This window comes from Camarhynchus parvulus, chromosome 2, assembly GCF_901933205.1.
Source record: "Camarhynchus parvulus chromosome 2, STF_HiC, whole genome shotgun sequence".
Lineage (NCBI taxonomy): Eukaryota > Metazoa > Chordata > Aves > Passeriformes > Thraupidae > Camarhynchus > Camarhynchus parvulus.
This window is the reverse complement of record NC_044572.1, coordinates 211,849-226,320: the sequence shown is the minus strand read 5'-3', so window position 1 is coordinate 226,320 and position 14,472 is coordinate 211,849. Positions and strand designations below refer to the sequence as shown.

At 59.9% G+C, this 14,472-nt stretch overlaps 1 protein-coding gene across 3 annotated transcripts in view; it reads left to right on the top strand.

Annotated features, from left to right (window-relative positions):
* The window catches only part of AGAP3 (ArfGAP with GTPase domain, ankyrin repeat and PH domain 3), a 117,996-nt gene that overhangs the window by 37,376 nt on the left and 66,148 nt on the right, over nt 1-14,472 (top strand). For all 3 annotated transcript variants that reach the window (XM_030943302.1, XM_030943303.1, XM_030943304.1), the window contains exons 2-6: nt 5,329-5,387; nt 9,536-9,623; nt 9,802-9,887; nt 10,038-10,179; nt 13,251-13,385. In XM_030943302.1, coding sequence (XP_030799162.1) covers nt 5,329-5,387; nt 9,536-9,623; nt 9,802-9,887; nt 10,038-10,179; nt 13,251-13,385 — 510 coding nt within the window. The remainder of the gene's footprint in view (nt 1-5,328; nt 5,388-9,535; nt 9,624-9,801; nt 9,888-10,037; nt 10,180-13,250; nt 13,386-14,472) is intronic.

Here is a 14,472-nt window from a genome sequence, read left to right as displayed (position 1 = left end):
TCCAGAGAGGCTCTCTAATAACTATGGTCTTGGGAAGCCTGTTTTGGAATTGGAGTTGTCCCTGTGCATGAAGGGACTGTGTGGCGGGTACAGCATCTCTGATGGCTCAGGAGGCATTCCTCATTGAGGGAACAGCATGGAGCTGTGTCAGGGAGGTTTGGGTTGTGTATCAGGAAAGAGTTCTTCCCCCAGAGAGTGGCTGGGCTCTGAGCAGGCTCCCTAGGGAACAGTCATGGCCCCAAGGCTGCCTGAGCTCAGGGGGCATTTGCACAGTTCTCTCAGGCACAGGGTGGGATCGTTGGGGTGTCTGTGCAGGGCCGGGGATGAGACTTAATGATCCTTGTGGGTCTCTTCCAGCTCGGGATATCCGTGATTCTGTGATCACAGCCACGTCCCCTCTCCCAGAGAGATGCCCTGCTTTTTGATGTTCTTTAGGTACCTCCCTTTACTCTCGTGTGTGGAGTACTGATGTGCAGGGCATGTGAGGGAAAGCTTCTGAGAGAACACGGGCTGTTTTCTCATGGATTGGATGAAGTTTGCATAGTGAGTTGGGTAGGTCATGATAAATATCACCTCGTGTTGGTACTTGCCTTGGTTGAGCTGGGAGTGTTGGTGAGAGGCAGAGGTGTCATGGTCGGGTTAGAGATGCCTCAGATGCTGAGGCCAGTCCGGTGTCTGCACTTTGGAAAAGCTTGAGGCTTCTGCAGGTGTCAGGGAGGGAGCTGTTGGGACAATACTCGGGAGGGCTCAGTTCTCAGGACGAGGTCAGAGGGTGTGCAGAGGTGTCTGACTGCAGTCACGGGCAGCCTTAGGGAGAGGGAGCCCTGTGCCTTCAGTGTTCACCTGCCAGGGCTCCTGGGGCTGCACAGCTGGAGCTGAGGTCAGGCACATTGGGAACAGGTTTTTGCTGCTGAAGTAGATCCCCACAGTGCTGTGATGGGAGGTTGAGTTACCTGTCTTTCCACGTCACTCTCTGCTGGGTTTTCCCTTCCAGCAGACCCTGTCCCACCATCACAGCAGGGTTTGGTCTGGGTCTTTGGCAGTGTTTGGATGGGGGCTGGAGAGCAGCAGGTGCTGAGAGGTTTCTGGATCTTCCAGAGTCTGCACTGACCTCAGAGCACAGCGACACCAGCTGCTGCCACCTGTGCATGCTGACCAAGCAAGGGTGGCAGTTCCCGAGTGTGCCCTTTCCCAGAGAGACACAGCATCGTCTCCTCTTGTTGCTGCAGAGTGTTTAAAGCTCTGCTGAGAGAATCCTCACCAAGGTCATGTCCTGCAGTGGGTTCCTGTGCTGCCTCAGTGCTGACTGGAGCGCTGGCTATGCCTGTGCTGGTCCTTGACCTGCAGAAATCCCCCTCCTGCCAGCATTGCCGGGGTAGAGGCTTTATCAGCCTGGCCTGGGAGGGGTGGCTGTGCCCAGGAAGGGTGGCTGTGCCCGGGCACAGCCTCTGCCTCCCTTTGATCTCTGTGTGGTCAGGTGGGTCCGTTTGTGTGGCCGCAGTGGTGGCCACAAGTGGCCTCGGTTTGTGTGGCCTCTGCTGTGTTTGCACAGCCTCTGACCTGGTTTCAAGGCTGGGTTTAGTGTCCAGGGTTGCAGTGTCCAAGGGAGCTCCGGCATGGCTTGGATAATGGGTTGGTTAATTATTAGTTGCTGTGTGGGGAGGCAGATGTGTCTGGCACTGGCGCTTCTGGAGCTGTGCATCATCCGTGGAGCAAGCAGCTGGGGTGAGGAGCTGAATTTGGCTGGCCAGCCCCTTTTCCTGCCAGCCTCCCAGGCGTGTGGGTGCTGGGAGCTGTGGGTGTGTGGCTGAACCCCCTCCAAGCTGTTGTCGGGCACAGGAGCCATGGTGTCCAAGCTCCATGATGGAGGGTGCTGATCCTGCCTCCTCCGTGCACACCACTGCTGTCCCACAGCTGGGGTCTGGTCTGTAGGTCCTGAAGGTGTCCAGGATGACCAGCTGACCGAGGGGCATCAGATACGTAGCGCCTCCTTTATGTCCCTGTCTGCTCTTTTGCATGGCAGGGGCTCTGCCCACCCCACCTCCCAAATTTCCACTTTCTGCAGTAGAGCTGCCTGTGCCGGGAAACCTCCGTCTACAGAAGCTTCTGGGGAGTAACAGAATTGTCCTGAATTTCCTTTTCCCAGGCCAGATGAGTCTGTACTGATCTCCTCTCGTATGGTTGTGTGGTGGAGCCAAGGGTGCTGTTGGACTGTGCTGAAGCTCTTGGTATGACAGTGATTCCCTGAGCCACTGCTTTGGTTTTGGAGGTCAGGTGCACCTGGGGAAGGTGTTGAACTGCAGCACAGACAGCCTGGTCCCCTCTGTGTGATTTAATAACGAAGAGAAGGTGCAGGAAGAGTGACCAGGTGTATTTTGATCTGGAATTGCAGGTGGTGCAGCCAGTCCGGCAGTGAAGCTGTGCAGTAAATGGTGACCCCTGGATGGTACAGAGCCCCCGTGCTCAGTGGGAGATCAGCCCTGGCAGGTGTCTGCTGCTGGAGGCAGGCCCTGCTGAATGGGCTGGCACCAGGGCCAGGAGCTGCAGGGAGGCTGCTCTGCTCACCTGCCTGCCAGGTTGGGGTGGTGCCTCAGCCCGCCCAGGCTGCTGGGGGCTCGCTGTGTGTTGGTTTCCACACGGATTTCTGCCCTCCTGCTTCACCCAGGACAACACAGGGGCCTTGTGCCCATTCTGGTGGGGAGCGGTGCCCGAGGGCTGGGCACCCTGGGCTGTCAGTGCCACATAGTGCCAAACGTGCTGGGCACCCTGTGCTGTCAGTGCCACATGTGCTGGGTGCTGGGCACCCTGGGCTCTCAGTGCCAAACGTGCTGGGCACCCCTGTGCTGTCAGTGCCACATGTGCTGGGTGCTGGGCACCCTGGGCTCTCAGTGCCACACGTGCCAGTGGGTCACCAGGAGCAGTGGGTGGCCCGGGCTGCCCTTCAGGCCTGGCACATGCTGGAGTGGGCAGACAGGCATGCCTGGTGCTCGGGTAAGGTGGGCTAACGGGAGTGAAGAGGGGGTGTGTTGTGGGGCTGAGTACAGTGCTCTCAGCCTTGTGTTGTCAGCTTTTATTTGTGTTAAGCTTTACTCAGGGGCCTTCTCAGCACATCAGAAATCAAAGTGTTGCAAACTCTTGAACCTGGGTTAAAAACCCAGCCAAGATCTGTTGGGACGGTTGGTGCAGGAGGCAGCTGGCGGTTGTTGGGGCAGTGTGTCCTGGTCATCCTTGAGCAGATCCAGAGAGCCCAGCCGGCCCTGTGCAGGGCTCTCCCTGCCTCTCCTCCTTCCCAAGGCCACTCACCGAGTGTGTGTGCCTTGTGCTCCAGTCAGAACCTGCCAAAAGCCTCTGTGTGTAGTGAAACAGCACGAGTGTGTGCTGCCTGCTCCCCTCAGGCCTGGATGGTGCTTTATCTGTCACATTACCTGCCAAAGAGGCTGAGCAGGGCGCAAGTCCCAGGTGGAGGTGACAGCTATTTTTAGACCCAGTGATGCAGTTGGAAATACAGGTGTGCTGTTACCTTTTGGAAAGGGCTCAAAAATGTATCATTTTTCTCCTGACTGATGAATTGTTCTAATAAAAACATTACCTCTGCCTAAAAAAGGAAAGGGCAGGTGAAAGACACCGCAGAGAAATGATTCCTCAGGAAGGCTATAAATAACCTGGTGTCCCCGCAGCAGGCTTGGGGAGTAGTTGTCTGTAACTCCTGGAAAAGGAGTGTTCCTAAGTCAGCCATGGAAGGTAAAACTCCAGGCAGGAGCACCGCGTTCACACCTTTCTTGAACACGGTGGATGGATGTTGTGGGTGCTGGTGGCACCCAAAACAGGGACAAGGGCACAGTGCCAGGTCCTGGTTTGTTGCCTCGTGCTCTCAGAGCAGCTTAGCCAGCCCTCTGGCAGTGGGAGCAGGAGTGGGCTCTCCCCATGGCTGTGGGCTGCCCAGCAAGGTGACAGAGGTGAGATGGACCTTTATTCTCACCTGTCTCTGGAGGAAGAGCTGGTGCTGTTGTGTGTCCAGCCTCCCCTGAGGAGCTAGGAGGGCTGGAACAGGAGCTGGGGTGAGGGCAGGCACTGATGGGCTCTGGCCGGGCTGTGGGGCCCAGTGCTGCCCCCAACACAAGATAGCTGCTGCAGGGCTGGAGCCCCTCTGGAGCCAGGCTGGCAGAGCTGGGGAGCTCACCTGGAGGGGAGAAGCTCCAGGCAGAGCTCAGAGCCCCTGGCAGGGCCTGGAGGGGCTCCAGGAGAGCTGGAGAGGGACTGGGGACAAGGGATGGAGGGACAGGACCCAGGGAATGGCTCCCAGTGCCAGAGGGCAGGGCTGGGTGGGAGATTGGGAATGAGGAGTTGTTCCCTGGCAGGGTGGTTTGGGTACTGCTGGAGCAGGCACCAGGAGTTGTGGTTGTGGGGTTGGGGCTGCTGGGGCAGACCTGGAGCCACCCTCCCTGTGGCCTCGGGTGACACTGGAGCAGTGGCAGTGCCCAGGTCACTGTGTTTGATTGCTGCTCACTTTTGGGTCTGGTGGATTTGCTGCTTCCCTTCTGAGCATCTGAGATTCCCATTCCTGCAGAAGTCTGTGGCCACAGGTTTGGCAGGTTTATTAGAGGCTCCTGAAGGTGCAGAGCTCCCACAGATTTCTGCTCTCCAAAAATCCTTTCTGTTTGTATCTGATAAACGTGCAGGAGGTGCTGCTCCTGTGGGTGCTGCCCTGGAGCTGGTGTTGGATGGAAAGTCTGACCTCGCCAAGGCGAGTGAGGGACTGAGGTTTGTCAGGGGGACTGCTGGCTGCCCCTGGCACTCAGGGTGTCCTGCAGGCTCCTGCTCCTCCTCCAGACGCTGTGTGGCAGGGTGGGCATGTTTCCCCAGGCCGGGCTGGATTGCCACAGCCTCTGTGAGCCTATTGCAGCCCGCTGCCAGCTCCACAGTGTGCAGTAACTCCTGTGTTTGTGTTCATAGAGGTGGCTGGTACCATGCCGGCAGCTCCAGTGCCGAGGGCAGGGCTCCGGGGGCTTGTGCTCCCCAGGAGGGTGTCTGCTCCCTAGTGCTTCCCTTGGCCCCTGTGCCTCGGGCAGCGCCTGCTCAGGGGTGTTGTGCTCCTGCAGGGCTGAGGGGAGGGCTCCAGCAGTGGTGCCTCTTTGCCACCGTGCTGCTGCTGCTGCTGCTGCTGCCCTTGGCTTGGCCGCTCCTCCCGCCTGGGCTCCGCTGCGGGCTGGGCCCTCCTGCAACTCTGTGTCTCGGGGAAGGACCATATATCTGCCTGGAGGGAGGGTGCAGCAGCATCCTTGCTGGCATCTCCCGGGTAACCTGATGATTTCTTCCCTCTGTCTGCAGATTCATTTGTGAACAGCCAGGAATGGACCCTGAGTCGCTCGGTGCCTGAGCTGAAGGTGGTGAGTACTTGTGGCGTGTGCCTGGGATACCCCTGGATCCCCAAATCCTCAAGAAAACCCTGCATTTTCATGTGGCCACGTGGAAACACACAGAGGCTTCCTCCTCAGAAGGGAGAGGGGAGCAAAGCTGGGGCTGCTGCCATGTCAGGGAAGGACTGATGTTTCTCAGCTGAAGCTGCAGGTGCTTCAGTGATGGATTCCTCCCTCTGCTCTACCTGTGCTGTTTGTGCCAGCCCTCAGCTCTCCTTACAGGCTCCTGGCACGTGCCCTTCCGTTCTGTCTCCCTTCAGCTTTTGCAAGATTACCTCTTTTCAATGTTAGTCCAAGAAACAAAAGAACAAAATTCTTCTTGCAAAACATTCCAGCACTGTCCTGCCAGAGACTGTCTCTTACCTGCAGTTAAGTGAGAATCAAACCGAACTTCAAATATTCATTAGTTTACCTGTGAAATGCATTTTAAAAGCACTCTCACAGCTCTTTGGGTGTTGCTGCCTGATGTTGGGGTTCTGCAAGGCTGCAAAGCCATGCTGCCAGATTAACCATCCTAAAGCTCTTAGTTCTTCCTCAAGTGGCACAGCATTTCCTCAGGTTTTGCATGACCTCTGGGGATCTCTGTTGCTCCAGGATTTGATCCCACCAAAGCAGCTCTTGTAAAAGCCCAGAGGCCTTTCAGAGTCCTAGTTTAGAGTTGGGTTGGAAAAGCCTCTGGAGATCTTTGAGTCCAGCTGCTTCCCCAGCACTGCCAGGGCCATCACTGACTGTGTCCCCAGGTGCAACATCCACACAGCTTTTAAATTCCTGCAGGGATGGGGACTGCACCCCTGCCCTGGGCAGCTGTGCCAGGGCTGGACAGCCTTTTCCAGGTAGGAATTTTCCTTCTAGCCACCCTGAGCCTGCCCTGGCCCAGCCTGAGGCCGTTCCCTCTGCTCCTGTCCCTGTTCCCTGGAGCACAGCCCGACCCCCCGGCTGTGCCTTCCTGGCAGGAGCTGTGCAGAGCCACAAGGTCCCCCTGAGCCTCCTTTGCTCCAGGCTGAGCCCCTTCCCAGCTCCCTCAGCCCCTCCTGGGGCTCCAGCCCCTTCCCAGCTCTGTTCCCTGGACACACTCCAGCCCCTCAGGGTCTTTCTTGTCGTGAGGGGCCCACCACCGACCCCAGCAAGAAATGTTGCCAAGCTTCACTTCCTTCCCATTTCCAAGCAGCTCTGTGTCTCTCTCTCCCACAGGAGTTGAGGGTCTCACTGCTCTCCCTGCTTGTGCTCCCAGGCATTCAGGATACTTTCTCCAAGGTCTTTGAGTAATTTGATGTACTTAAGATACATTCAGCAGTTTTCCCTCCCTCAGTTTCCCCCCAAAAGCTGCCTCCCAGTGCTGGAGGCCAGGAGGAAGCTGTGACTGGGCAGTTCTTGCAGAGGGGCACTGGTGGTGCCTCCTGGCAGGGCCTGTCCCCTGCACCTGGCACTGGGCAGTGCCAGCACGTTCTCCCAACAGTCCCAGAACAGAGGCTCCAGTGCTTACAGACCTTGTTTGGTTCAGTTTGCTGCCTCTCAGGGGCTGTGTTCCTCAGGATTGTCACTTCTGTGGCTGGTTTGAAGCTCCAGGTGAGCTCAAGAACACGGCAGAGCAGCAAGATTTTGGTGAGATGCAGGTCAGGGTTTGTACTATGTGCAGACCAAGTGTAAGTGCAGCCTCTATCCAAGTTTTAGAGCTAAATGCCACTGGAGTGTTTATCTTTGGCGTGGTGTGGCACCCTTGCTGCTGGGCAGCTCAGGAGCTGCTCCCTTGGCAGAGGAGCCATGGGCAGCCTGGCACTGCAGCCTGAGCTGCCTGCCTGGAGCTGGGCTCTGCAGAGTTCACCTGTGAGACCTTCTGTAGTGCCCCAGCCAGAGTGCTGTGTCTGTGTCAGGGGCCCCCGGCAATACATAGACATGGCCCTGGGGCGGTCCAGAGGGGCCCATGGGGATGCTCTGAGGGCTGAAACCCCTCTGGAGCCAGGCTGGGAGAGCTGGGGGTGTTCAGCCTGGAGAAGAGAAGGTTCTGGAGATATTAGAGCCCCTTCTAGTGCCTGAAGGGGCTCCAGGAAAGCGGGAGAGGGCTTGGGACAAGAGCCTGGAGTGACAGGACAAAGGGGAATGGCTTCCCGTGGACAGAGGGCAGGGTTAGATGGAATATTAGATTAGATGGAAAGCATTCTGCCCCGTGAGAGTGGTGAGGCCCTGGCACAGGGTGCCCAGAGAAGCAGCCCCATAATCCCTGGCAGTGTCCAAGGCTGGCTTGGAGCAACCTGGAGTAGTGGGAGGTGTCTCTGTCCATGGCAGGAGTGGCACTGGATGATTCTGAAGGTCCCTTCCAAAGGAAGCCATGCTGGCATTCCGTGGTTATGCTGGGCAGGGCACAGTGGCGGGGAGGGCTCGGGCAGAGGTTCCATTGTCCCTGAGATGGGCATGGTGTGGTGCAGCCCCTGCCCAGCGGGGCTCTGGAGATGCAGCAGCAGGACAGGGCAGGGTTGCAGACAGGGCAGGGTTGCAGGACAGGGCAGGGTTGCAGCCCAGCCCGTGCTCTCTGTGTTGTCACTGTGTGAACACTCTGTCGGGGTCTGTCGCTGCTCTGAGGGGTGGCACATGGGGCAGTGGTGAGGGTGTGCCCGTGGGAGCCAGTGGTCAGTGCTCCCTGCTCCTGCCCCGTGCTGGCTCTGCTGGCACCAGGAGCTGGCACACGGGTGCCATCCTGGGCTCTGCCAGCGCGGTCTGTGCCGCACAGGCCATGGGGCTGGTGCCTCTCTGCTTCTCACGGGGAGCGTGTGCCTGGCCCAGGGCAGCGGGAGCATTTGAGCACTGCCTGAGAGCTGGAGAACCTGCCTGGTGCTGACTCACCTGCCAGGCTCAGCCTGTGCCTGGAAAAGTTTGGCTGTAAACTTCCATGGTGGCAGAGGCAGCTTTAGTGTTTGTAGCCACTCCTCACCCCACACCTTCTGGCACTGGTGTGACCGTGTGAGTGCAACTGAACCATTAAGGCTGGAAAAGCACTCTGAGATCATCAACTCCAACCATCAACCAGCATCACCACCATGTTCACCACTAAACTGCATCCTCAACTGCCACTTCCACGTTTTTGAACACTTCTGGGGATAGTGACTTGGTTCACCTTTTGTTGAAAAGGGATACCTGATATCCAACCTAAACCTTCCCTGATGCAATTTGAGGATGTTCCCTCTTGTCCTGTCGTTAGTTACTTGGGAGCAGAGCCCAATCCCCAGCTGGCTGCACCCTCCTGTCAGGGAGTTGTGGAATGAGAAGGTTTCCCAGGCTGAGCCCCTCCCTCAGCCAGTTCACATCAGACTCGTGCTCCAGATCCTCCAGTACAGACCCGGTCCCACAATTAAGCAACATTAAACAATCAGGAGGACACTGTCAATGAGCCGAGCAGGGCTCTCTGTCTGACCCATTCTGGGTCACCCCCTGCATTTCATGGCCAGTCTGGGGGTGCTGCAGTCAGATGTGCTTCCACCCTATTCCGTTTGGTGCTCACAGCTTCCTCCTGTGTTGGGTGAACGTTGGTGCTGGGTGTTTCAGTGTGGGTGGCACCATCTCCCATCCTGGGAGGTGCACGTAGTGCTGCCGTGGTGCTGGTGCCTCAGGCACGACCCAGGCTGGGCCTGCACCCAGCGTGGAGCTGCTCTCTGCTCCCCTTCCACTGGCAGCTGCTGTCCAGAGCTCAACACCCCAAAACTGGGCATGTGTGGGCTGCGAGAAGGGGTTTTTCTCCTCCTGAATTGGCTTGGGATGGCAAGTGTTCCCTGAGGGGCAGAAGGGCTCTGGGAAGAGCTGATGTGGTTCTGACAGGGCTGTGCCTGTTCAGGTGAGGCCAGGAGTGCTCAGTGCCCTCTGCCCAGGTGGCTGTGCCTGTTCAGGTGAGGCCAGGAGTGCTCAGTGCCCTCTGCCCAGGTGGCTGTGCCCCAGTCTCAGCTGCTCTCTGCCTGACTGAGCCCAGTCCATCCCCTGGCCTCCCACTGATGGGTGACACCATCCCTGTGTCCTCTCAGGGACACCTCTGCCTCTCATCAGAGTGTGCCCCAGCACTGGTGCTGTCCCCCCATGGGGGTGGCCTCGTGTACACGTGCTGGGCACAGGGGTGACACGTGCATCTGTTCCAGGGCATCGTGGGGAACCTGTCCAGTGGCAAGTCAGCCCTGGTGCACCGCTACCTGACCGGCACCTATGTGCAGGAGGAGTCTCCAGAGGGTAAGCTCTGCTTCCCAGGGTGCCCGGGGTGGGCTGGGATCACTCCTCTCCATAGGGCAGAAGGTGACCCCAGCCCCTGCCCCTCCTCCCCTGCCATGGGGCTCTGCGTGGCCCCGGCCCTCGTTTGGGGTGTCCCCTGCTTGCCCCCCGTTACTGACCGGCAGCTGTGCTCCCCAAGGTGGCCGGTTCAAGAAGGAGATCGTGGTGGATGGCCAGAGCTACTTGCTGCTGATTCGAGATGAAGGGGGCCCTCCTGAGCTCCAGGTAGGACACCTGTCCTCCCTGGGGTCCCTTCCCACCCATCCTGGGGGAGGTGGTGCTGGCTGAGCCCGGGCTGTGGCTGCCCTTGCTGGCTGCCCCGGGCCCGGGCGTCCGTCTGTCCGTCCGCGCTGTAATCCTGCCCTGTCTCTTCAGTTTGCTGCCTGGGTGGATGCAGTGGTGTTTGTCTTCAGCCTGGAGGATGAGATCAGCTTCCAGACCGTCTACAACTACTACCTGCGGCTCTGCAGCTACCGGAACACCGCCGAGGTGCCCATGGTGCTGGTGGGCACACAGGGTGAGGACGGCGCCCGGCTTCCCCCAGCCCAGCCCGGCCCAGCCCGGCCCAGCCGCGGGCCGGAGCGCTGCTGCTGCAGTGTCCTGCTGGCCCTGTGGGCACGGGGGTGCTGGCCCCAGAGCAGGGGGTGCTGGCCCCAGAGACAGGGGGTGCTGGCCCCAGAGCAGGGGGTGCTGGCCCCAGAGCACACAGGGTGCTGGCCCCAGAGCACATGGGGTGCTGGCCCCAGAGCACACAGGGTGCTGGCCCCAGAGCACACAGGGTGCTGGCCCCAGAGCAGGGGGTGCTGGCCCCAGAGCACATGGGGTGCTGGCCCCAGAGCAGGGGGTGCTGGCCCCAGAGCAGGGGGTGCTGACCCCAGAGCACATGGGGTGCTGGCCCCAGAGCAGGGGGTGCTGACCCCAGAGCACATGGGGTGCTGGCCCCAGAGCACACAGGGTGCTGGCCCCAGAGCAGGGAGTGCTGGCCCCAGAGCACACAGGGTGCTGGCCCCAGAGCAGGGGGTGCTGGCCCCAGAGCAGGGGGTGCTGGCCCCAGAGCACATGGGGTGCTGGCCCCAGAGCAGGGGGTGCTGGCCCCAGCAGGGGGTGCTGGCCCCAGACAGCATGGGGTGCTGGCCCCAGAGCACATGGGGTGCTGGCCCCAGAGCAGGGGGTGCTGGCCCCAGAGCACACAGGGTGCTGGCCCCAGAGCACATGGGGTGCTGGCCCCGCAGGGGTGCGAGCCCCAGAGCACAGGGGTGCTGGCCCCAGAGCACACAGGGTGCTGGCCCCAGAGCAGGGGGTGCTGGCCCCAGAGCAGGGGGTGCTGGCCCCAGAGCACACAGGGTGCTGGCCCCAGAGCACATGGGGTGCTGGCCCCAGAGCACACAGGGTGCTGGCCCCAGAGCACAGGGGTGCTGGCCCCAGAGCACACAGGGTGCTGGCCCCAGGAGCAGGGGGTGCTGGCCCCAGAGCAGCACACGGGGTGCTGGCCCCAGAGCAGGGGGTGCTGGCCCCAGAGCGGGTGCGGGGTGCTGGCCCCAGAGCACACAGGGTGCTGGCCCCAGAGCACATGGGGCCGTGCCTGGCCCCAGAGCACACGGGGTGCTGGCCCCAGAGCAGGGGGTGCTGGCCCCAGAGCACACGGGGTGCTGGCCCCAGAGCACACAGGGTGCTGGCCCCAGAGCAGGGGGTGCTGGCCCCAGAGCACACAGGGTGCTGGCCCCAGAGCACATGGGGTGCTGGCCCCAGAGCAGGGGGTGCTGGCCCCAGAGCACACAGGGTGTTGGCCCCAGAGCACACAGGGTGCTGGCCCCAGAGCACATGGGGTGCTGGCCCCAGAGCACACAGGGTGCTGGCCCCAGAGCACATGGGGTGCTGGCCCCAGAGCACACAGGGTGCTGGCCCCAGAGCACACAGGGTGCTGGCCCCAGAGCACATGGGGTGCTGGCCCCAGAGCAGGGGGTGCTGGCCCCAGAGCAGGGGGTGCTGGCCCCAGAGCACATAGGGTGCTGGCCCCAGAGCAGGGGGTGCTGGCCCCAGAGCACACAGGGTGCTGGCCCCAGAGCAGGGGGTGCTGGCCCCAGAGCACACAGGGTGCTGGCCCCAGAGCAGGGGGTGCTGGCCCCAGAGCACACAGGGTGCTGGCCCCAGAGCACATGGGGTGCTGGCCCCAGAGCAGGGGGTGCTGACCCCAGAGCACACAGGGTGCTGGCCCCAGAGCACACAGGGTGCTGGCCCCAGAGCAGGGGGTGCTGACCCCAGAGCACATGGGGTGCTGGCCCCAGAGCAGGGGGTGCTGACCCCAGAGCACATGGGGTGCTGGCCCCAGAGCACACAGGGTGCTGGCCCCAGAGCAGGGGGTGCTGGCCCCAGAGCACATGGGGTGCTGGCTTGAGAGTGCAGGGGGCATCCTGGTCTGTGAGCATTACGTGGGGCTGAAGGACCATGCGGGGGCTCCGGCCCAGGGCCCTGAGGAGGGAGTTGCTGCTCACACCATCTCAGCCTCCCCACAGAGAGCTGCCTCATGCTGTGGAGCCACTTTGCTCTGGAAACGGCGTGATACGCTGGTGCTGCCTCCCCCAGCTCTGCCAGCACAGGCAGCAGGCAGCCTGGGGTGAAGAGTTTCTGTGTGACAGTAGAGAGCAGGAGCAGGACATGGATGTAGGAAAAACTGTCCTGGCAGGACAGTTCCTGAGCACTGTGTGACCTGTTCCTGGCCAGGAAGAAGCTCTGAGGCCAGGAAGACAGGCAGGAGCAGTGGGAGGGAGTCACAGGGGTCTGCTCCAGACCCCCACATTAAAAGCAGAACAAAGTTCTTAAACTTTGGATATTTAGAGATCCTGGAATAAGTTTTAGGACTGAGTGATCTGGCTCAGGAGTGGGGTGGCAGCATGCACTGCGGAGGTGCAGGACAGGTAACAGGGTAGTGGCCATGGTTGTCCCAGACACAGAACCAGGTGAGGTCCTAGCCTTTGTACAGGCACACAGCCATCTGGAGGGCTGCAGGAGGGCTTCTCACAGGGCAGGTCCCAGTTCTACCCTACCTGAGAAGGTTTGTTCACAGCCCTCCCTGGCTTGGCTTTAAGGAGTTGGATTCCTCTTTGGAAGGAAGCACTTGGTGGCTATTTGGGATACAAATTGAGCCTGTATTTTAGAGCTGTCCAGGAATTCCTTAGCTGTGGAGACTTCCCAGCAGAGTTGACTTTCTTGTTGAACCAGGAGGGTTTCTCCCTTGGATTCTTTAACATGTAGGGCTTGGCCATGAGCCCTAAAATGTTGGAGACTGACAAATTTGGCAGCTGGGGCGGCCTGGCCTTGGTCCCCACACCTCCCAGAGGTGTTCTGCCTCTGTCTTGTTGCAATGTTGGTGGCTGGGTGCTTTGGGGAGTTGAGTCAAGTTCATTTACAGAGATTCATCCATTTTTGTACAGACGTGGCACTTTGTGATCACAGGCATCTCTGGGACAGTGCTGTGGAGGTGGTGGTTCCTCTGTGTGACGAGAGCAGGGAGGCCAGAGGTGTCCTGGGGCCCCTGGATGGGTGGGACAGGCTCCTTGCCTTCCAGCCTCCTGTCCCTTTGGTTTGCAGATGCCATCAGTGCCACCAACCCGCGCGTCATCGACGACTCCCGGGCACGGAAGCTCTCCAATGACCTGAAGCGCTGCACCTACTACGAGACCTGTGCCACCTACGGCCTGAACGTGGAGAGGGTCTTCCAGGATGGTAACTGCAGCCCCCTCAGGGCTCTGGGCGTGGTGGGGCCTCACGGAGGGCTTTGTGCTGCCCTGGGAGCAGGAAACAGCGCCTGCACAGCTGGGTGGGGCAGCTGTTCCTCATGGGAGCGGGGTGAGAGAGCATTCCTGCCTGGCCTTGGGCAGGGGGCTGCAGCACAGTGATGCTCAGGGGCACAGGGAACCAGCTCCTGGGGTTTGCAGTCTGCTTAAATTAACTCCCCTAAAGGAGACTGCGTGTCGCTCTAGTGACAGGACAAGGGGGAATGGCCTGGAGCTGATGGGATGAGGTGTTTCTAGAGTGGGTGAGAATTCTTCCTAGTGAGCACTGCTGGGACATGATGCAGCTGGTTTGGGATCTTGTGGAGTCCTGGCAGTCACAGACTCTGTGAGGACCTTGCCTCACATGGCAGTCCAGTTTCCATCAGACTTGCCCTTGTAGGACTCCTTGCACCCCAGTCCAGTTCCCATCAGACTTGCCCTTACAGGACTCCTTGCACCCCAATCCAGTTTCCATCAGACTTGCCTTTATAGGGCTCCTTGCACCCCAATCCAGTTTCCATCAGACTTGCCTTTATAGGGCTCCTTGCACCCCAATCCAGTTCCCATCAGACTTGCCTTTATAGGGCTCCTTGCACCCCAATCCAGTTCCCATCAGACTTGCCTTTATAGGGCTCCTTGCACCCCAATCCAGTTCCCATCAGACTTGCCTTTATAGGGCTCCTTGCACCCCAATCCAGTTCCCATCAGACTTGCCTTTATAGGGCTCCTTGCACCCCAATCCAGTTCCCATCAGACTTGCCCTTACAGGACTCCTTGCACCCCAGTCCAGTTCCCATCAGACTTGCCCTTACAGGACTCCTTGCACCCCGGATCCCAGCAGGCCTGCCCTGGCCAGGCTGGGGAGGGTGTCCAGGTCCCACAGCAGGAGCACCAAGAGCTGCTTTCAGGGCCAGGTTGCCTGCTTGCCCGTGCTGGGTGGAGTGTGTGCTGCACCTCTGTTTGCAGAGAGCCCTTCCCTGCCACTGCTCTGGGTCACAGCCAGTGGCCACTGACCTTTCTGGGGAGCAGGTCCATGT